The 23,027-nt window shown below is 44.9% G+C and overlaps 1 protein-coding gene across 5 annotated transcripts; it reads right to left on the bottom strand.

Moving 5' to 3' along the window:
- Positions 1 to 1,949: 1,949 nt before the first annotated feature.
- On the bottom strand, positions 1,950 to 22,757 carry LYSMD4 (LysM domain containing 4). 5 transcript variants are annotated; one of them, XM_077124041.1, is made up of 4 exons: positions 22,514 to 22,757; positions 17,274 to 17,449; positions 5,438 to 5,724; positions 1,950 to 3,477 (listed from the first exon to the last, which is right to left on the bottom strand). In XM_077124041.1, the coding sequence occupies exons 3-4, from the start codon at positions 5,714 to 5,716 to the stop codon at positions 2,866 to 2,868; spliced, it is 891 nt and encodes a 296-aa protein (XP_076980156.1). In that variant the 5' UTR covers positions 5,717 to 5,724; positions 17,274 to 17,449; positions 22,514 to 22,757; the 3' UTR covers positions 1,950 to 2,865. The 5 variants fall into 5 exon arrangements, with proteins under 5 accessions (XP_076980156.1, XP_076980155.1, XP_076980153.1 ...); XM_077124040.1 differs by lacking the exons at positions 17,274 to 17,449; positions 22,514 to 22,757 and adding an exon at positions 7,008 to 7,135; XM_077124038.1 differs by lacking the exons at positions 17,274 to 17,449; positions 22,514 to 22,757 and adding an exon at positions 6,512 to 7,056.
- Between the last annotated feature and the right edge of the window lie 270 nt (positions 22,758 to 23,027).

Raw genomic sequence — 23,027 nt, 5'->3', positions numbered from 1 at the left:
TATTTGCAATAGCAACACCCCATTCCTGATACCAAAATCTGTCTGTTTCCTGGGCTGATCAAGCAAATACCATGCAGTGAGGTGGTACAATGGGAATTTATCTGCTCATGGTTTTGAGGCTAAAAGAAAGTTCAAATCAAGGTGTCATCAAGACAATGCTATCTTCCTAAAGCTGGCTGCCAGGCATTCTTGGTCCTTAAGATGTCATGTGGCAAGGTACACAGAGACATCTCCTGGTCTTTCCCTTCTCTTCTGGGTTCTGTTGAATTTCAGCTTTTGGTCAGTCTGAATTTCATTCTGCTTATAAAGAATTCTAGTAACAGGATTAAGACCCATCCTGATGGAGCTGGGCCACACCTTGACTGAAGCAACCTTGTCAAAAGGTCCTAATTACAATGGGTTCACACCCACTGGAATGGATTAGGTTTAATATGTTTTCTGGAGTACCTACAGCTCCAAACTATACCTGACAAAAGGGATTTTCCCATGGGACTCTGAGCCCTGCCTGCTGAACGGAATGGTGACAAACACTGAAGATGTTTGCGTAGTGACACAATGAGCAGAAACATTTGGCCAGGAAAGCATTTACACGATGAAAATATTTCTTACAGCAAAGTTTTTACAAGTTCATTTTATACTAATGATCATTTTTTGTATCTGTGAAGATAATTCAGGTTTTCTAATTTTGCCACACTTCCCACCTCTTACATGATGAGCTCTTGTGAATGTATCTCCAGTCAAATGTATCAAGACCTTACCAAAGCAAGCCCTTTCAAAAAACCAATCCTGAGTGGTCAAAAGCCATAACCCAACCCCAAAGCGCAGCATTTTCTGCGTTTCCCACCTTGGAAACCTAACCAAGGCTGAGGACAAACCACAAGGCTCTTTAGCCTCCCCTATGGGGCCAAGGCAGGACTCTTGCGAAAACAGTGTCTTGGGCAGCAATATGCTCTTCCCCTACCCATCTATGCCTGCCCACCTATAGGACCCAGAAGCTGCCCAGCCCACCTCCTCCCCACCCACCTGGCCCTGGCCCCTCCCCCACCTATATACAGATGAGAACTTTTATAGGGCAAACTTCTGGCAGACAGGTATCAGATTTCTCTCTACATGGATACCTCTAGACCCTTTGTTAAGTGTCTAGTCTTTCCATACTATAAACTCTAGGGGCATTACCCAAAGGAAAATTACGGAGCCCCATTCTGCATGGCTCTCTAATCCTAAGAATGGGTCAGGGACACAGCAGCAAGTGTAGCCAGTTCTCCCTGCTCCACCCTTCCAGCACACACAGGGGCTGCTGCTCTTGGCAATACTTCACTGCTTTGTTCTTAAAAAAGTGACGCAGATTTGCTTGGTTAGAACCTCACTTAAGATATCATGCATCCTTTTCTCTTCACCTACTCTGAGCTAGATACTGGGCCAGCAAGAGATCTTTAAATGAAAGCTAACTTGGATAACTCTGTACAGATCACTGTGGGAACACCCCTCACATCAAACTGGGCAATGGGCCCCCTCCTTTCTCGCCAATAAGTGCTGGCTGAACATGCTTGTGTTTCAGACTAAGAACCATCAATGCTCCTTATTCAGGGTAGCTATGTTCTGCAAAGTTGCCTAAAACACTGAGTTAGCAATACTGAACCACTGCTCTGAAGCAAACTATAGAATTCGGTTCTTGCAAGCCTCTGGTCACAAAACTTGTGGACTGTTCAATACATACCCTTGCATTACATATATTTCTGTTTAAAGATGTCTTTATATATATATATATATATATAGTTGATTCACCAACACTGAACTCACAGCCAACAGTACTGTAACTTGGGCCTAAACAAAGCTCATTTAACACGTATTCCCTCCATAGGAACATCACAACCTTATTGTGCTTACGGACACTTAACAGCACCTCGGCACTATACTTGGAGGCCATTTTAAACAATGAAATCACCATCGAAAAGCATAAGAAAATTTTGGCATTAAACATAAGAAAGGACACTTATTTAAAATAAGGAAGCTGGGATAAGAAGGCAGATTGTCACCTTATTCCACCTCAGCTGGGAATGTGTACATTAGGCAGCTCACACTTTTTGCCAATTTGCTCAGGTTTGGAAATGACTGAAAAAGCACTGTGAATACTGATTTGGGGATTACAAATGCATTTTAGTAAGGGGCACATTTGCATACACATAACTTGTGAATAATGAAGATCAACTCTTCTCTCTAAAGGTATGAGGAATAGAACTAGCTTTCAGTATATTAGTTTGAATTTGGGGCTTTTTCAGTTCTAGAATTATACTGCTTCAAAAAAGGCTAATGGTTGAGACAGACATGATATAGGACTTGTTATGATTTTAATGTCACTCTCTAAAAGAGGCACCTTTGCAGGGCAGACACAGACCACTGCCTCTCAGAGGGAGTCTCCCTTCCACGTTAAGAAGTGGGCACTGTCAACAGTCAGGCAATCAGAAGTCAGGCCCCAGGTGCTTCCACACCACAGGTCCCTTTGTGGAGGCCATTCCTTTACCCTCAGCCTCATCTAATTTGAGGATCCACACAGTGCTACAATCCTGTGAAAACACTCACAGCCAGTCCCCCGCAGGCCTTTAAGAAATGGCACCGTATTACAGGTAACGTCTCTCCTGCCACACATTTCTCGATACACGAGGCTGAGGGTGCTGGCGTTCTGGCTCCTGCAGCCTTGGATTAGGCCAGGTCATTCCCCAGGGTCAGATGGCTGAAAACACAACAAACTTCTGAATGCTGTCCAGAAGTCACAGAAAAGAAAACACAGCACATAGCCGAGGTCAGCTGATGCACATCAAGAACCCAGTTGCTAAAGCTGGGCCGATTTTTTAAAACAAAAATAGCTCAGTTCCCTGCCTGGGGGGTCTGACTGAAATGGCTGTCTGAAGAGGTGATGGTTGGCACAGGAATTGCTAATTTGGGGGCTTTCCCTGGCATTGCAGTCACTGCTATCAAGCTACTGGGGATAGTAGTTGTGTTTAAGCTATTAGGAGTCTCACTAGTAGCTTGGATTTTAAAATAGACCAAATAGAACACTGGCAAAACAATCACAATTAGAAGCATGATAAAAACAGCATTCCACCACTGAATTCCACAGTCTGCACCATCTGCTGATGTCTTCTGAGTAGCTGGAAGCAGTGGCTGATTACAGGTCTCTGGGCAGTAACTTTCATTTAAAAAAACTTCTGACTGCATGGCCTTCTCAATATCCTGATCGATCCCCTTAAAGAAATCTGCCAGTTGGCTGGACTGGACCCCGGCGCCTGTAGCTGTTCTTTCTGGGTCTGGGAGGCCCACAAAAGTCAATTTGGTCTCGGAATATGGGTTCAGGAGAGGTTTTAGCTCTCTGTGGGTCTCTGTTAGAATCCCATGGTTTTTCACTGGAATCTTAATAGATTTTAAAGCATATAAGTCTTGTTCTCTGATGAAGTTGTTGACTTTCTTAATATCTGCGACCTAGAGAAGCCATGAAAAAAAAAAATCATGAAATACGTAAAGTTCCATAAAATATCCACCAAGTGGCTCAATCTTTCTGAGTGATGGACCTACCCACCCCACTTAAGAAGTATGAACACCGGAAAACTGCACCTACACAGAAAACTAGTTTAGCCTGAGTAACTGATTTTGGCTCTAAGCCTTAATGTACGTCTTAATAATCCAGTTTTTCTACAGACTGACAAGTCTGAACAACTTAAGATCAGATGTGGAAAACAGTTTTCTTATGTGGGACTGCAACAAAGTGCTTTTAGACGAAAAAAACAATTCTGTACAAGAATGAAAGGTATAGCCCTTAATACCTTTTTTTTTTAGGTTTTAAGGCAACAGTGCCCCCATCTGGCCAACTTCCCTCTTACATCAGGACCCAATTCCACAGACATCGTTCACTCAGCCACCTCTATAGACACACTCTGAGCCTAGTTAATGGGTACTGATGTTTTTTCCTCACCACTTTAACCCATTTTCCCCCAAGGCTGTATGGAATATAAACTTATTTTTTAAATAGAGACCTATAGTTAACTTTGAGAATATTACAACGCTTCCTACAATTAGAAACACATAGGGAATCACAAATCAAGTTGGAAGCTATGGACTGAGATGTTCTATTTCAATATTAGGTCTTGAGGAAAAAGGAACACACAATACCGTGAGTTTTATCAAGTAACGTAAAGTTCATTACAAGCTCTTCTCATAACTCAATATGCTGACTTCTGAACGCAAGATTTAAGGTGAGAGGAACGTAAGTCAAAAGGTAAATCTTCCCAGAAACTAATTTCGAAAACTATCTAACTTCAGGGGTAGATTCTAATGTTTTAACTCATAAGTCCAATTAACCTCGAGTGTAAATAGAGTCTGAGTCAAGCAACTGCTTTTATCATTTAATTACACTGGAGTGGGGGACATTTTTAAGTTGATTATGTCCTAAAACTAACACATGAGATACCTTGGTCTTCGCCCCTGATAAACTAATCACAAATTATGTACTTCAAATAGGAAAACTGATCACTTAGAGGAGACATTATATTTCCTCACTGATTTATTAGACATCAACATTCCAAGAAACCCGCCACATCTATTCAGGTCTTCGGTGGTGGGTGTTACTTTTCTATTCACGCCCTACAAAGAACACATCATATCCACAAAAGTTCATCATGAGAGTCGAGAGTATAGTGTAAAGTCCACTCTACCGCACAGGAGACTGAGCAGGTTATTTTCCTGGGAAAGAACAACACACCCAGTGTGTTTAGTCATTTGGACCTTGTTAGATAAATGACAGACAATTTAAAGAAGAAAATATGTTTTAATAAGAAGCTTATACAGCCATAGCGAAGGCCAGCTAAATTTTTAATAGTGTTAGCAAAATGAAATAAATCTTTCAAGAAAATGCAGGAATTCTGTAAATATGTTCCTACTTACTTTGCCATTGTTAGTCACTCTGAAGGCTAAAAACATAATTAAAAAGGAAAACAGAGTTATACAGATACACAGCATACAAAGACAAGATCATGTAGTTTTAAAAGATAGAAGGTAAAATTTTATCCATCAAATAGGCTACCTATATGGAAAGCCCAGAAAATTAAAGTAGCAAGAAAAATAAGCTCACCAAAGAAATCTTGGATCAATTCTGCCTGGCATCTCCAGCCCCCTGAGATTTTAAGTAAAACATACTCAAAACAACAAAATCAGTTTTGGAATTTCAGTTTGCTGGGGTAGAGTGGGAACTGCCCCACAGCCCGAGCCTCCTGACCCACCCTCACTCTACAAGATCCCAGGATTCAGAACTAAAGGTGCTTCTCTCAGCCCCTCTGACTATACAGCAGGCCTCTCCCAACAACCTGTCAGGTATAAAAGGAGGCTCCCACCCTGCAGTGAGTTCCTCTGAGTTTGTATAAACTTCTTCACCTGAGGGGCTTCTTACTTTGCAGCCGTACTGAAGCGCGAGTTTGTTGAGGCTGTCCTCCTGGGCCAGCTCCCGCTGCATCAGCACCACGTTCCCAGCTCGCGGTGGGCAAGGGCGGTCGGCTTCGCTCTGGAGTTCCTTGCCCCGGGGCCGCAAAACCACACTTTGTGACTCTTCTTCAGAGGAGTCCTCCACGTCTCCACTACCATTCTTGAGCACGCAAAAGTGGCTAGTGGGAGTCCTACAGACCACAGCTGGGCCTTGGAAGCTCTCGGTTAACACTTCCTTCTGCCTCATTTTCTTAACTAGAAACCAAAGGGGAGAGTTAATTCCACATAAAGCATATTCATTCTTCTGTGGGTACACTAGATTATTAGATTACTCCTTCCCTAATCATTTTAAATACTCAACAAAAACCCATCAGCACAAAAAAGAATGTGTTCATGCCTGCAGCACAGGAGACACATAAACTTTTTTCTAATTGCATACTTCTTGCACAGAAAAAGAGGAATCCCCCATCTTCTCGCCTCATTCCTTATCCATCAACTGTTTTTCCTCCACATCCATGTATGTAAGGAAATAACTTCTATTTATGGTTCAGTGCAGTAAAAAAAAAAAGTCCCGGGGAACCTTACACTGAGAGAGGTAAGTACTCATTTCCCTGCTGCTTCTTGCCACTGAGAATCTTAAATCTCAGAACCTCTTTACAAAAAATTCTTATTCAACACAATGCGTTGCAAAGTATCTTCATTAAGAAGGTCAAAAAAGGACACTTATTTGCTAAAAAGCACTATGTGACCAAATATACTATTAAAATTGAAACAGCTTGAAATACATATTTCTAAGAAATCCGTCCAGTTTTTCACAGGTCACTCTGCTTCCATTACACCTGCATGTCTAATGTTTATTTTCACTGTTAGCCAAGTGCACAAGCCACAGCATCCCATTTCCCCGCTCCAAAGTGTTAGGATGGAATTCCAGAACTGAAATCTCAAACCCGGGGACAGCCTCAAAAGGGCTGCGGCCATTTAGGGAACCTCCACCCCCGGCCTTCCCTCAAGAAAGCTAGGGCCCTGGAGCCGTGACCCTCACCCTGGCCCTCAGGGAGGCTGGGTCTCGCAGGCCGCCCCGGCCCCCAGCCGGCTCTCCGGGCGGGGTCTCAGCGATCAGAGCCCGACCGACCCGAAGGAGGCGCAGATAGGCGGCCGAGGGTCGCGGAGGGGACTCGGCAGCGGCTCGGAAACTGCAGGAGGCCCCGGCCGCTCAGGCCTCAGTTTCTCCGAGTCCGTTCCGCGAAACGGGTCCTCTCACGCAGGAGCTGACAAAGAAACTGGGGACGGACGGGCCCTGGGCTTAAACGGGCGGGGCTCCAGCGTTCCACTGAGGCGCGACCTCCAACCTCTGACCTCCAACCCCAGGGTGTTCGGCCGGCCCTCAACGGTCGCTGTCGCCGTCCCTCCAGCTGGGATAGGGCCTCCTAGGAGTCCGGGAAGTGGAGGCCCGGTCCAGGCCGACTAGCGCAATCAGGGCAGCAACGGCCGCAGAGACCCTCAGCCAGGCCCGCTGCCCCCGCTGCAGGCCGGGTCACCTCAGCGTCCAGGTTCTGCCGAGCCCCGTCGCCGCCGCGCCTGCCGATTGGCTCCGAAAATCAGCAGGGCCCAGGGGGCGGGGCAGGAGAGGCAGCCAATGAAATCAGCGGTAGGTGGGCACTGGAACGGGTCAAGCGACGCTAAGAGGTCGGCACGCGAAAGGCCCAGCCTGGGGCGGGGCCGGGCCTGGAGGCGGGTTCCAGCTCCCCGACCTGACCTTGGCTGGGCCGGATTGGCTGAGACGGCGGCGCTGGCAGGTTCAAGTTCCAGTTTTTTGCGGGTGCTCCGGGTTGGAACAGGCTTTGACGCACACTCCTCGGGAGGGCACAGATTTCTGATGAGCCTCAGTTTTATCACCTGTGGAGGAGGTCTTTGGCCTGCCTTCTGTGTGAACGCGGGGACGGCTCTGCAAGCCTGAGCCTTTGGGGACCAGGACCGGGAGGAAGGGAATAGAAACAAAGTCCACGAAAGCAAAATATTAAACCACGACTACGTGGACATAAACATTCGTAACATTTATCAAATACCAAATGGTGGAAGGTTTCTTAAAGCTTAAAAGTGATGGATGGGGCGGTGCGACGGTGGCTCAGTGGCAGAATTCCCGCCTGCCATGCCGGAGACCGGGGTTCGATTCCTGGTGCCTGCCTATGCCAAAAAAATTTAAAAGTTATGGATGAACTCGCACACTCTGAAGCCCAAATATTTAAAACTTCTATCCAAAAAAAGAAAACCAAGATTAAAAAGCAAACAGTTATCTGGGGGAAACAGATGTGCCTGAACATGATAAAGGATTAAAATCTTTCATCTAGAGAGACCTCTTCAAATGAATTCGAAAGACACTTTAAGACCCCAATAGATAAATGGGTGGAGAACAGGAGCAAATAATTCACAAAAGAATACAAATGGTTAAAAGAGCGAAAAAATATACAAATTCAAACCAGGTATCAGAAACCCCTTCAGTGGCTTTCCATCCCATTTAAAATAAAAGCCAAATTCTTTATCTTGTGGGACAAAGCACAGGATGATGTAAAGGCTTCAAGACATTCTCTACCATTCTCTCCCCTTCTTTTCAGTCCCCCTGCTCTTCCTTCTCACCTTTAAACATCACCATCTCCCACGTCTGGCCCTACATGCCAGCTGCTCTTTACCAGGAAGGGCCTGCTGCCAGCTGCTGGCACAGCTGAATCTTCTGAACCCCAAGCCTCAGATAAAGGCCTCTGTCTCACCTAGGCCTTCCCTCACCACCCTGCATGCATAGCTCCTCCCTCTGGGCTCTGTCAGGACATTCTGGTTTTTAAATAGCATTACGCAGTTGGTGAGAAATTACTTGTTCTGTTACCTGAATTCCCGTCTCCAATTGTCTTTGAGTCTGCTCTCTCACCAGTGTATTTCCCGGGTCCAGCTCTAAGAGCTCAGTCCAGCTCTCCTGTACTCAGAGGTGCTTAATAAGTATCGGTTGAATAGATGACACTAAGTGAGAGGCCAGGATGCAAAGAATCCAAATCCTGACCTGTCTGATTCTAGAGTCTAAGCTGCCAGCATCAGGCAGGTCTGACAAGTCTAGGGGTCGGAATTTAGAAGTGGGATTAATGGTGAGAGGAGTCAGAACAGAATTTACACACCTGCCTTAACAGATCCGCTTTCTTATCCGTTATGTGTGTTTGGTTCATTCACCTTATGTTTATGGAGTTCCTGCAATGGGCCAAGCACTGGGGTTGGGGACAGTGGTGGGCAAAGCTGGTAAGCCCTCCTAGAGGGAAGACAGACAAAAAGAAATAAAAAATACCCAGAAAAGATCATTATAGAGTATACTAAATTGATGAAAGATACAAACTAGGACATGTCTGTTAATAAAAATTACCCAAACTTTACAAAGGCAAAAAAGTGGCTGTGTGCCCTTTCAATGTCATGGTGGAATGCTGCGTAGCAGATGTGCCCAAGAATTATCTGATACTCTGAGGCAGTTCTCATAGGGCTCCCAAACTATGGGCTGGAGATACTTGGCATCCCTGACACCTCATCAGGGAGTCTGTGAGGTCAAAACTACTTTCACAGTATGCTGACATCATTTGTTTTTTTTCACGACCTTATCTTGAAAATACAATGTTAGCTATCATTGAATTCTTACTGGGTGCCAGGCAACATAAGTGAGCACAATACCCCTACAAGTTAGGTGCTGTTATGATCCCTATTATACAGATGGAAAAACTGAGTATGGGAAAAACTGCAAGTTGCCCACCCAATATCTAGTCCCACTTTTTTCCCTTAGAAACAGAACCTCAAAATTATTTGTGGCAGGAGGTGCAATGGTGGCTCAGTGGCAGAGCCACCGGGTTCAATTCCTGGAGCCTGCTCATGTCCCCCTCCAAAAAAAAAAAGATTATTTGTGGCAGCAATGAAGCAAGCTAAGACTACATTTCCCAGCCTTCCTTGCAACAGGGGTAGACCTGTGTGAGTAAGTTCCAGAAAATGAGATGTAAGAGGAAAATGTTGGGTGGGGCTTCTGGAGCTGCTCTTTAAAAGGGGACATCTGGAAAATCTCTTTTAAATGTATGTGTCCTTTTTACTCTTTCTCCTGCTGCCTAGAATGAAGATGTGATGGTTAGAGCACCAGTAGCCATCTTGGACCATGAGGCAACACTGAGCTAGAATCCATGTGCTAAGGGTGGCAGAATAGAAAGACAGAAGATGTGTGGGGTTGACATAATAAATGTCCTCATTGTTTAAGCTGCTGTTAAAATCTCTATTAGCAGCTGAGCTGCACTGGGTAAAATAGTGCTCTCCCAAAATTTATGTCTACCTGGAACTAGTCAATGTGACCTTATTTGGAATAATGACGTCTTTGAAGATGTAATTAATTTAACATGATATCTGCTCTAGTTTGCTAGCTGCTGGAGTGCAATATACCAGAAACAGAATGGCTTTTAAAAAGGGGAATTTAATAAGTTGCAAGTTTACAGTTCTAAGGCTGAGATAATGTCCCAATTACAACAAGTCTATAGAAATGTCCAATCAAAGGTATCCAGGGAAAGAAGGCCGATGAAATTCACAGTTTCTCTTTCACCTGTAAGGGCACATGCCTCATACAGTCAGAATTTCTCTCTCATCTGGAAAGGCACATGGTGAACATGGTCAGGGTTCCTCTCTCATCTGGAAGGGCACGTGGTGAACACAGCGTTATCTGCTAGCTTTTCCTGGCTTCCTATTTCATGAAGCTCCCCTGGAGGCATTTTTCTTCTTCATCTCCAAAGGTTGCTGGCTGGTGGACTCTGCTTCTCGTGGCTATGTCATTCTGCTCTGCTCTCTCTGAATCTCCTTCATTCTCCAAAATGTTTCCTCTTTTATAGGACTCCAGAAACTAATCAAGACCCACCCAAATGGGTGGAGACATGTCATCTAATCCAGTTTAACAACCACTTTGATTAAATCACACCATCCAGGGAGATGATCTGATTACAGTTGCAAACATACAGTATTGAATAGGGATTACTCTGCCTTTATGAATGGGATTTTAATTAAAACATGGCTTTTCTAGGGTACATACATCCTTTCAAACCAGCACATTCCACCCTCTGGACCCTAAAAAAGACATGTTTTTTTCCATATACAGAATACATTAATTCCATCACAGTATCAGTAAACTTTAAAGCATTTCAGTAACAATCAAATGCAATATGAGGTTAAAACCAGTACAAAGTCTCATCAAAGTTAGGTACAAGCATGTTCTGTGCTCAGGCAAATTCTCCTCTGTCTCTTGACCTTTGAAAACTCATAACAAGTTATTTGCTGCCAACATACAAAGAAGGAATACTCATAGGATACATATACACGTTTCCATATGTAGGAAGGAAAGCGGGTCACTGGACCCATACAGTTTCGAAAACCCACAGGGCAAAGTCCATTAGATTTCAAAGCCTGAGAATCATTTATCTTTGGGGCTTTAGAAACCAGCAGTCTCACCCTTTCTAAAGGCCTACACAGGGGCCTACTTCTCTCCAAATGCAACCTTGGGGGGTACTGGGGAGACCACCTTTTTCTCAGCTCCACCCTCTCCAAGTATTGGGGCCGCACCTGGACTTTCTGCCATCTCCAGGGCGCACACTCAACCCTTCCATGTGGTGGTAGCCAGGCTCTCCCCAAACCCCAAGGAATGTGCTTCACCCTCTCCAAGGCCTGAGGTGGCATGACTCTTCCACTGCAACAAGGCGGAAGGCCCATCCCCTGCCTCCGAGGCAAACTCACCTCCTTCACGGGCTTGGGTGGGTGCGCTCCCCTGGCCCAAGGCTTCTTGACTTCAGACCTCAGCCTCCATGGTGTTGCCTCTGAAGTTATTGTTCCTCCAATGTGTCCCTTCTCTGTCCCTCTGAGTGTCGACTGGCAGTGGTCCTCTTTATACAGGTCCTGCAACACTCTCGTTGGCTTTCTATGCAGTAGCCCTGGATCATGCCCATCAGACATAAGGAGTTTCCACAAATCCTTCCTGGATAACTCCATGTCCAATCCTGGCTTTCTCTGAAATGGGTGACTGGTTCCACATTTGGTCAAGTCTTCATGTGGGGCACTGTTCTCTGGGCTTTCCCTTCCAGGAAGCCCAGAATTCTCCAGAACATCAACTTCTGATTTCTTTGTACTCAAGAGTTCAGTTCTCAGCTGATCTCTTTCCTGTCGCATTTCACTATAAGCTGTGAGAGAAACCAGGCTGCACTTTCGACATTTAATTTGAAGATCTCTTCTGCTAAATATCCAAGTTCATGGCTTTTAAAATCAGCCTTCCAGTCAAAGCCACTCATCAATTTTGCCAGATTATCTGCCATTTTAAAACAAGGCTCCTCTTCCTTCCAGTCTGTAATGACACATACCTCATTTCTGTCTAAGGCTTTATCAGAAATGTCTTCAGAGTCCACATTTCTACCAGCAGTCTCTTCAAAGCATTCTAGGCCTTCTCTATCAAGCTTCTCACAACTCTTCCAGATTCTTCCCCTTATCCATTTAAAAAGCGTTCCAACATGTTTGGTTGCAAACTGCAGTAGCACCCCACTCTCGGTACCAAAATCTGTTCTAGTTTGCTAGCTACCGGAATGCAACACACCAGAGACAGATTGGCTTTTAATAAAAGGGGATTTATTTTGTTAGTTCTTCAGAGGAAAGGCAGCTAACTTTCCACTGAGGTTCTTTCTTATGTGGGAAGGCACAGGATGGGCTCTGCTGGTCTTCTCCCCAGGCCTCTCGGTTCCAACAACTTTCCCTGGGGTGACTTCTTTCTGCAGCCTCGAATTAGCTTTCGATGGAGATGTGTCTCCACCCATTCAAGGTGGAGTTGCTTATTGGAGCCCTCTAAGAGGGAATCATTTTGGAAAAAGCACAATTCTGACAGAGCCCATACAGCCAGAGAGCTTTGGAGATGCAGAAAGAAAACTCCCCTGGGAAACCTTTATGAAATGAAGAGAGAAAGCCAACAGATGTCACCATGGACCCTGCCAGCTGAGAGAGAAACCCTGGATTTCATCAGCCCTTTCTTTGGAGTTAAGGTATCTTTCTCTGAATGTGTTAGTTTGGACATTTCTATGGCATTAGAATTATAAACTTGCAACTTAATAAATTCCCTTTTTAAAAGCCGTTGTGGGTGGGCCATGGTGGCACAGTGGCAGAGTTCTTGTCTGCCACGCCAGAGACCTGGGTTCGGTTACCAGTGCCTGCCCATGTAAAAGAAAGAAAGAAAGAAAAAGAACAGTAAAAGCCATTGTGTTTCTAGTATATTGCATTCTGGCAGCTTACAAACTAAAACAGGCAGAGAGAGATGACAGGGAACAGATGCTAATTGGCTGACTTTTACTAGAAGCTCCAAAATTCCAGTGGGTAGAGAGCAGAGAATTATGGTCAACATTGTTTTAATTTCTTAAGCCCAATTTCTCATTTTCTAGAGAAGAATATAAGACTCAGAGACATGAGGGAACTTGCCCAAGGTTGCACAGCAGTTAGTGGGAGCTGTGAGGCACAATGGAAGAGCACCGAGCTGGAGTCCAAAGCCAGCTGTGAAATGTCCAGCCATGCCATCTGGGTGAAATCCCCTTAGCATTGGACCCCTTTACTCTGTGGTCCTTATCCCAGGGATGGTCACACATCCTTTTTGCATGGAAAAATTCCAGTTTATGCCTTTTGGGACAGCACATTTATTAACACCCTTACCTTCTGGTGAGTGTCTGAACATACCCTGTGCCTCTCTCTGTGGCCATCTGCTCACCTGGCCTATGCACTATGTGCACTGCACATGCTTTCCCTATTCATGCCCCAGCAGACATTACCAGTTCATCACAGATCCAGAGAGCTGCTAGGTCTACACACAGTATCCAAGACAGCTATGACTAGTCAACCAATATTGTCAGGGAAGTGAAAATGATTTGCCATCCCTACTCATGGTATCTGGTACTTGATTTGTTAGGTCTTGGGGTTTCTAGTGCCTGAGGAAAATCCATTGGTCTTTGGGATTCAGTCTTCCATCCATAAATGGGAAGAACAAAACATCCTGGCATCCTTCTACTTATTGCAGAAATGAGGCCCTTGGAAGAAACATGTATGTTAGCATTAAAGCTCCTGGCTCCAATGAGATTGCCAACTTCAGAAGTTCATGAGAGAGTTCATGAGAGGGGAAAAACATTTTAAGAAATTTATTGCATTTTGTACAGCAAAAAAAGCACCATTAAAAAGTTAAAGAGCATATGACAAATTGGGTAAAAATATTTGCCACCTTTGACATTAGATGTGTTAATATCTTCAATATACAAAGGGCCATGAGAGTTCAATTAAAGAAAAAACACTCCATAGAAAAATTGCCAAATGACATAAATAATTCACTAAAGAAATACTAGACCTAATAAACATATAGAAAAAGTAAAGTGTCAGCTTTGCAGAGAGTCAAATCATGAAACTTGAAAAACTGTAAGACACTCTTTATCGCCTACGAAATTGGGAAAAGTAACACCTAAAAGGATTCTGTGGAATGTGGTTTTGCATATGGGGAAAGGAGAACTCTTAAGCGCAACTTGTGGGAGTACAAATTGGGACATTTTTACCAGTAGTTAGCAATAACTTTCAAAATTAGCATATTCTTTGATTCTGATATACTACATTTATGCACTTACCAAGGAAGTAATTAGGACATGTAAAAATGTTTTAGCTAAAAGATTGTTCTTATTGGTAAAGACTGAGGGGGGGGGAAGTCCAGCAGTAGGGGATTAACTTGAATTAATTTAGCTCATTTATAAAATGGAATAAAGTGCACTCATTTAAAATAATCTTGAAGTAGTTTTCGACATGGAAAGATGTTTATGGATAAAAAGTAATGCTTTAAAAATTGCTAGAAAATGACGTAAGGAACAAAATACTCCACTGTATCACCCCACATGTGTCTGGAGTTTTATAAAACAGAATGCTCATAATGGTTATGCTGGGGTGATTTTTATTGCCTTATTTCTATGTATTCTATTTAAACTGTCTCTGATGTACATATTTACTTGTTATGAGGCGGTGGTGTAGCACTGCACAGCTTAACCAGAGGTTCTGAGGTCAGACAACCAAATCCCATGACCTCTGCAACCCTCTGTTTCTCCCTCCATAAAATGGGATCTGAGCTCCCTGCTGCTGTCAGGATTAAATGTCAAGTGTCGGGCAAATCCTGACAATGAACAACCAGGGAGTGTTCACTATTACTATTGAGGAGGAAACAGCGAAGGCCTGAAAGTTATCTTTTTCATTAAAAACATACATTGGGGTGGGCCACGGTGGCTCAGTGGCAGAGTTCTTGCCTGCGTGCCAGAGACCCAGGTTCGATTCCCAGTGCCTGCTCATGCAAACAAAACAAAATAAACAAAAAAATACCCCTACCAAACCATTCATTGCTGCTCTCACTTAAGTAGCTGGAGGTGATTTGTGGGGCCCTTTAGGAGTCCAGATCTGCTGTGATTTGGGGACAGATTTGTCTGGCGAGTTTTAGCCATTTGTCTGCAGCTTTCTTTGTGTCAGATCTAAAGTTCCCCAAGGCCAGGGTGTGGAAGGAGCAGCAAGAGGAGGCTGAAGGACCCACAGCCAGGTCTGCAGCTGGAGAGCTGCCATAAGCCAGCAGGAGTTGGGGACCCGGCCCATCAGAACAGGTTGAGATCTCCTAGAAGTCCAGCCTTGCCAGAACTCCAGGGATTGCCCACGCTGACTCCCTCTTGCCCCCTCTCCTTCCAGCGCCGAGCCTGGGGCTGTTCTATCAACACCTCCTTGTGGGAAACTCAGTCTCCTTTTTTTGGTTTCTCCAAGGAGCCACACCCGCAAGAACCTGGTGTGTGCAGCAGGGTGTTTTGTTTTATAGACACATCTTAACACTTCCTCATGGTCCTTCCGGGGAGCAAAGCCTCAATCCACCCCCACCCTCCACCCCCACCAGTATCACCCCACCCCCAATTTTTCAATCTGCTTGGCTTTCTCCTTTGCCAACCTTTAAGCTCAGCCCAGCTTCCCAGGTTCTCAGGACCTAATTCAACATCTCCATGGTCCTCAGCGCCCCATCCCTGGCTGGGGAAGAGGTTCACTCATTCGTCCAATTGCTTGTGAGGGAATCTGGGTGGGGTTCAAGTTTTCAGATTTGAAGAGCACCACAGGTCCATAAAAATTACATTTAAAAGGGGTGGGCCTTTTCTTAAAGTCAAACCCTACCAACAAGCCCACTTCTAAAGAGAAAAATATGTTCACACAAAGGCCTGTATGGTAATATTTATAGATACTTTCTTCATAATTGTACAGATCAACTAGTGAACGGATAAACTCATTGTGGCACATTCATCCAATGGAATACTACTCAGGCATAAAAAGGAACTGAGGCATGGGACACCATGGATGAATTTCTAAAGCATGATGCTTGGTGAGGTGTAGCAAAAGTCTCCCAACTGTCAAATGAAAAAACAAATGTGGACTTGAAAGGAGAGACTTCCTTGCAAAATAGGAAATGGACTATTGCAACAGGGAGGTCCTTCTGATTCTAAGGTCTGCAAGCATCTCGAGTTAGGCAAAAACAGTCTGTCTTTTACAGTGAAGGAAGACCTGGTTTGGGGAAGAGAAGTGAAAGGGTGGCGCAGTCAGAGAGAAGATCTGTGGTTTGGCCCAACCGCTAAACTATCGGGGAACCTCTACTCCTCAGCTTCTCACTGCTTGCTAGAGGACACTGCCACACGCAGAAAAGGGGCTCCAGCCGGGGGTCTGGGTCCAAGGGGCGCGCGCAGGAGACCTCGCTGCGGGTCTAAAGGACTGGAGGCCAAGTCAATTAAGGCATGAAGCGAGGTAGCTTTATTGTTGGTGGACGCTTACGCCAGGACCGCCAGTAGCTAAAGACCACGAGGCTCTGCGAGCCCTGGATTATATACAGTTTGAGGAGAGGCGGAGTTAGGGCGTGGCCTCCAGGGGAGGGTAGCCAATCACACAGGGAGGACGGATGAGTGACTGTGACCATAGAGATGCTGTTCCTGAGTGTACTTGTAGCAGTGGATGTTGGGCAGGTGGAGGACTAAGGAGAAGGCCAATAGGGTTAAAGAGATAAGACTGCATCATCACTAGTCGCTGGTGAGGCTTGTAATTCAGAGGCCTAGAAGAACCAGACGTGCCAAAATGGCGAGGGAGGGAGAGAAAAAGACTAAGCTACCAGGCCAAGAATAAAAGTATGCCACAAAGATCAGAGAATGTTCTATGCTGAAGCGGCCTTTTTTCTGGAGGCTTCTTTAAAGTTCAAGGTTCCAGAGGAAAGAAAAGACAGAAGCTTCACCAGAGTTTGGTGAATAAGCATTTTTGTTCGGATTGATCAGTGAGGACAAGCAGTTCAGCTAACCATTTGTGAGACAAAGAACAGGCCCGTGGAGGGTCTGTCCTTGTCGCAGGTAAACACAGGGGCAGCTCTGAGCCTTTTCTAAGCCACGTAGGGAAGAGTGGTTATTTGCAGTCAGCCGTTTCCTGAAATGGGGGCAGAGGGATTTCTTAAAAACTTCCTTGTTTTCAAGGATCATGGGACTCAGGTAAAATCTTACCTTGTCCTACTATATGATTCCATTTACCTGACATACTGGAATTTGCAAAACTGTAGGAACAGAAATCAGATGAGTGGTTGCCAGGGACTTGAGGGGTGGGGCAGTTGTCTGCAAGTGATGAAAATGATCTAATCTTGATTGTGGTAGCAATCAAAACTCATCAAACAGCATACTTGACAAGGGTGAATTTTCACTGCATGGAAATTATACCTCAGTAATCCTGAATTTGAGAGCACGTGGGGCAGGCGGGAGAGGTTTAGAGCAGCTATCCCAAGTCAGGTCCTATGAGCAAATGAGGCAGGCTGCTGACCACACAGGGAGATCTGAGGGGTGGCCACACTGCGATGGACTATGAATGCAAGCTGCACACCCGAATTTGAAGACTTCTATGAAAAAAAAAAAAAAGACTGTACAATAGCTCCTTCCCAATTTTCAGATTAAATTACATGTTAAAATGATAATTTGGGGATACATTAGGCTACAAATAATACTATTAAAATTAATTTCACCCATCTCTTTTTTTACTTTTTGCTAACATGGCTACTAGAAAATTAAAAATTACCTCTGGAACTCAGTATATTTCTCTTGGAGGGCGCTACTCCAAGATACTCCACTGCCTGTGGGTGCCGGAAACCCACTGCGCAGAGACCTCATTATCTGCAGGTCCCCTTGCTCTCTAATGAGCCCTTGTTCCAGTGTCAATATCCGGATCATTGTCATCAGGCCCAGGCTTGGCCAGGAGGTTGACTGGCTGGCAGGGACTGGGCCCAGGACAGCTGGCAATAGGATGAAAAGGGAGTGGAAATGATGCCCAAGAGAACCTTTTAGCACAGTGTTCGCCACCTCTGCCGTCCCTGACACCCCAGCCAGGATCTTTCGACCCTGAGATCTGTTGTTCAGCTCCTTCCTGCCCCAACCCCCTGATAGGTGGGGGGTGGGGGATGAGGGGTGGGCAGGGAGCAGCAGGGCTGGCAGAGGCAGATGGAAAGTCTCTCACCTGAAGATGCAGTGGGCCTGGTAGCAGGGGATAGTCAAGCGGCAAGACACATCGAGTAAAATTTTAGAGAGCAGGGTGTGAATGGGCCCCCAAAGAGAGGAGCTGGGGGCAGCAGTGGGGAAGCAGCGCCTGGAGCCGGGGTCAGAGGCAGCAAAGGTACATAAAGAGGGGCCCCATGTTCCAGGTGTTGCCAGAACCTGCAGAGAAGGCTTTTCAAGGCGCCCTGGGGAGACCATGAGGGTTTGCTGTCTGGTGGGACTGTTCGGTTGAAACTCTGGGTTAGTGCAGATCAGGGCATGAAACTGTGGAGTTGCTGGTACCTCTGGTAATGCAATGCCACTGGGACCCCTCCACCCACCACACCTCCCCCACCCACCCACCCACCCCAGGCTGTGATGACACACATAACGTCCAGAACCTCAGCTGGACTGTTGTCACCTTAAAACAGAGTTCTAGCTAATGTGTCTTCTATATACAGAATATGTACTCAGTGCCAGATTGTGAACACCTTGTTATTTCCAGTGCTTGGAACCCAGAAGGGACTCAACAAAGTGATTATTTAATTGATTTGAGTTTGTATTTGGCTAGTGAGTGAAATGAGAGCACAGGGCTGCTGCTGAAGCGGGGGCAGAGTGCCTCCGCGCGTGGAGGGGCTGCTGTGCCTCCAACCCTTCCAACGTTACTTCCAGTCTCAAGTGCTTACAGGAACAGCAGATCTTTGTATCATTCCTGGCTAACTCCTTTCAGACTCGATGAGCCCTGCTGTAGGATTTGAGCCATCTATTTGCTGGCTTCATCAGGACTTTTAGATTTGGCACTAAACACCTAAATCACCCAGAGGTGCTCAGTTCAGATGCTCCCATGCCTGTTGATGACAGAGGCCTCTACCAACTCTGTCTTCAGGTGTTCCTGAATAATGGGGACACTTCCCCAGCACCTGAACTAGGCTTGAGGCCACAGCCGTACTGCCAGGGGCTCTGGCCTCCTCAGGAATTGGAGATTGTCTCTCAGGCAGTCTGCGCGAGAACAAATATTGTAATCCCTACACCACTCCATTCATATTCACTTTTTTTTTACAGAGTTATTGACATTATTTCACCTATCATGAATTTCACCACCCACGTTCACCTTTTGAGTTGAACTGCATGTTGCAATTAATAATGAGGGGGCAGCTGACATCCTGGTTTCAGTAGGCCAGGTGAATAAGAACTAAGAAAGTTAAGCTGGGGAAACTTTCAGAGCTGAGATGCAGCCTGTGGATTTAAATGCATTATGTATCATCCTACGGGAGGGGATGTGGGGGGACATCAGTGGATGATTGTTTGGCTTCATTAAGGGAAACATTTGGACCACTGACTGACGTTTCTAAGTTTCATTTAGACTTGATATGTCTAGTAGACACAGTTCTTACTTGCTTTGTATGTGAAGGTCTCAGTATTGGGTAGCCGAAGTTACAGGGGTTCAGTTTGAATTCAGGGGTACAAAGAAACAGTCCCCTCTATTTTTCCCTTTTCAATGATTACGACTGAAGGGAATGTCCCAATTATTCAGAGTTTTAACATCTTAAAATGAGAAGTAAGGGATGCTGTTTCCAAAGTCTTGAGTATTCTTAAGAACAAGTGTCCATGCTCAGTTTTACAATTATTCGATGGGGAGGGGAGCTACTCTCAGTCAAAATACTGAAAGGGTTTGGTTTCGGCTTTCCTCTCTGTTGCCATCACCACCTTAGGATCAGAACCTGAGCCAAAGCAGAGTATTTCCAAATGCTTGCCCCAGAATGACCCATATTCTGTCCGGGGGAGGAAGGTGGGGTCCTGAGAAGAGAAGAGCACCGAGAGTCAGGTTACTAACTCTCATGAAACCAGACATAATAGGGAATTAGCCTTGGCAGATTTTGAAGGAAAGATAATCTATACTGAACAGTGAAGAAAGAGGAAAGGGAAGGAAGGATGGATGGGAGGAAGAAAGGAAGAAAAGAAGGGAGGCAGGGAGGGAAATGACATTCAAGGGAAAGATCTGAAGATACTGACCCCTGGGAATCCCTAACGAATGGCCTAGCCAGGTCACCCTACAGTGGTTGTTTTCAACCCCGGGTGATTTTGCCCCCTAGGGCTCATTTGGAAATGTCTAGAAACATTTTCATTTGTCACAACTGGGCGTGTGTGTATGCTACTGGCATCTAGGGATGCTTCTAAATATCCTACATTGCACATACTGTCCCCATAACAAGGAATTATCTAGTTCAAAATGTTGATAGTGATGAGGCTGGGAAACCTGCCCCGGCGTGAGGCTCTGTGCCACAAGCCCACCATGTGCTTGAAACTAACAAGTGTGATTTTAATCTTTCATCCTCAAATATGAGCAGGTAATCATTGATTTGCAGACATTTAAAGAAAGGCTCCAACATCAACAATAGTCATCAGAACACAGAAACAGAAAAGAAAGAGACTTGAGTAAAATAGAAAAAAAAAGCAGAGAAGGAAGGAAGGGAGGAAGGAAGGAAAGAAGGGAAGGAAGGGAAAGAAGGAAGAGGAAGAGAAGAAAAGTAAGAGGGGAAGAGAGGAAGAAAGGAGAAGACAAAGGAAAGAAGGAAGAAAGAAGATACCAGATCCACAAAACAAGAACAGGATGCTATTAAAAACAGTTATTTCAAAACAAGGAAGAACTCTTGAAAATTAAAAACGTGACAGCAGAAATAATAAACACTAAATAGTCAGTACATATTGTTGAGAAAATCTTCCAGAAGAGCAAAAATCAGAGAATGAAACTCAGGGAGAAAAGAGAAGAGCAGTAGAGGGCTAGTGTAGGAAGTCCTATAACAGGGGTTTCATGAAGAGAGAACATGGAAAACAGAGGGAAAGAAATCAAAAAATACTTCAAGAAAATGCCACAGAACTAAAACACATGAGCATTCAGTTTTAAAGGGTGAAATAGATCCACCACCGGGGTACTTCATGAAGGAATTTTATGGTGCAGTAGCTTGGCATTATGTACCCCAGAAAAAGGTTCTCGATCCATTCCTGGGGCTGTGAAACTGTTAAAAATAGGAACTCCGATACGGTTACTTCAGTTCACTGGATCAGGATGGGTCTTAATCCTATTTCTGGAGGCCCTGTAGAGCAGGCCACACAGAGAGCAGCTGCAGGAGTAGCCAGAACCTGGAAGTTGATGGAACTTAGAGGAGAAAGAAGACAGCACCACATGTGTTGCCATGAGGAACCCCAAAGATTGCCACCAGCTACTGACCTGGGAGGAAGCAAGCATTCTAGCCTCAGAAAGCATAAGCCAATAAATTTCTGTTGTTAAGCCCACTCAATGTATGGTATTCGTTTTAGCAGCCAGGAACTAAAATAACCAAGGATGAAGAGACTATCTTACAAGCCTCAAGAGGGCAATGAAGAAACCAGGTGACAAAGAATTGGAAATAATGATGACTTCAGACTTCTCATTATCACGCTGGAAGCAAACAGATAATTGTCACAATGCCTTCAAAATTCTGAAAATAAATGTTTTTTGATAGAGAATTTCTATGCCCAACAAAACTATCAATTTAGCGAGTGGAGGTAATAAAGACATTTTTGGATATGCAAGATTCCCTATAATTTATCTCCCATATACCTTCAACTAGGATGCCACTGAAGGATGCCTCCTCCAGAACAAGGGAGTGAAAGAGAAGGGATGAAAAATCATCCAGGACACAGAGAATACAATATGGGAGAAAGGGAGATGGTGAAGGGTTTGCATGGGCTGGGGTGGGGGAGGTACCCAGATCAGATTGGATCAAGCCAGATATGTCTGAATGTATCAAGAGAAATTGGCAGGGAGTTTAGGATTTGATTAGTACAAAATCATAGACAACTAAACACATTTTAAAACAATCCAACAATTATAACTCTAGGAAAAACAAAACATAGTGCAGAGTCTAAAATTAATAGAAGCATAGCACCCAACTCAGTTGCAAAGCATGTGGTGACCCCACCTAGTTATAGCTGTACTTGGAGGGGGAGGGGAGGAAGGGTACTTATGGAACAGTGGGGGCACACAGGACTCCCACATTTGTGGGAACCGTGAACACAGTATGAGTGGGGAAAATCCTCATCTTCTAAAGTGGGACTCCACAGGAAATACCCAACACTGAAAAAAAATCAAAAGTAGCAATCAGAGCATGTAACTTAGACATACAAAGATAAATACCAAAAGAAGCTGATGAAAGAGTTGAGTGTATTTGCTCTTGGGGGGGAGGGAAGGGAAGTGAGAGGGGGAGAGAATTATAGAACTACTGGATTCAAGAGCTGATGCCTTATAGCTTTGATAAAAATGGAAACCTTAAAAAGGAAGGAGGGAAGGACAGGATAGCAGGAAGGCGGGAGGAAGGAGGTATGTCCTTTACAGTTGGCACCTGCTGTAATTGTGGAAAGAGAATAAACTGGTGTTCTGCTTGAACTGTACCCACCTTCACACTGGAGCACAGAGCCCCTGATGGAGAAGGCTGAGAAGGCATCAGGTCCAGTCCCTGCTTTTTGTAGGATGCCCTATGCTCACTGGCCATACAGACATTCAACTACAGACATGGGGTATATGGAGGAATAAAGTCAAAGGGATGGGTTTCTTTCTGGACTAGTCTGACCCAGGAAGGAGAGGCATGATTTGGATTTCTGATTCTAAGCACAGCATACTCTTTAACTTCTTGCCATCACCTGCACACAGCACACTTCCTCAGTCAATGAGCTCAGCCGCACAAGCATTATGAAGTAGCAATGACGATGAGTGTCCATGACTACAAACAATCCTTTCATTCGGGTGGTTTTTTTCTTAAAAGTGTTCTTACTTGGCCTTCGTAATAACCTACCTGGTAAGGCCTGCAGGACAGGTTTGCTTATCCCCATTTTCTGTGTAAAGAAAGCAGGAGGGAGAGTCATATAAGTAGGACAAGCTTTGGAATCAGAGAGGCTGGGGTGACTGGCTGC

The sequence above is a fragment of the Tamandua tetradactyla genome, chromosome 12, assembly GCF_023851605.1.
Source record: "Tamandua tetradactyla isolate mTamTet1 chromosome 12, mTamTet1.pri, whole genome shotgun sequence".
Taxonomy (NCBI): Eukaryota; Metazoa; Chordata; class Mammalia; order Pilosa; family Myrmecophagidae; genus Tamandua; species Tamandua tetradactyla.
The sequence above is the reverse complement of the archived record's forward strand: the minus strand, read 5'-3'. Positions and strand labels throughout refer to the sequence as shown.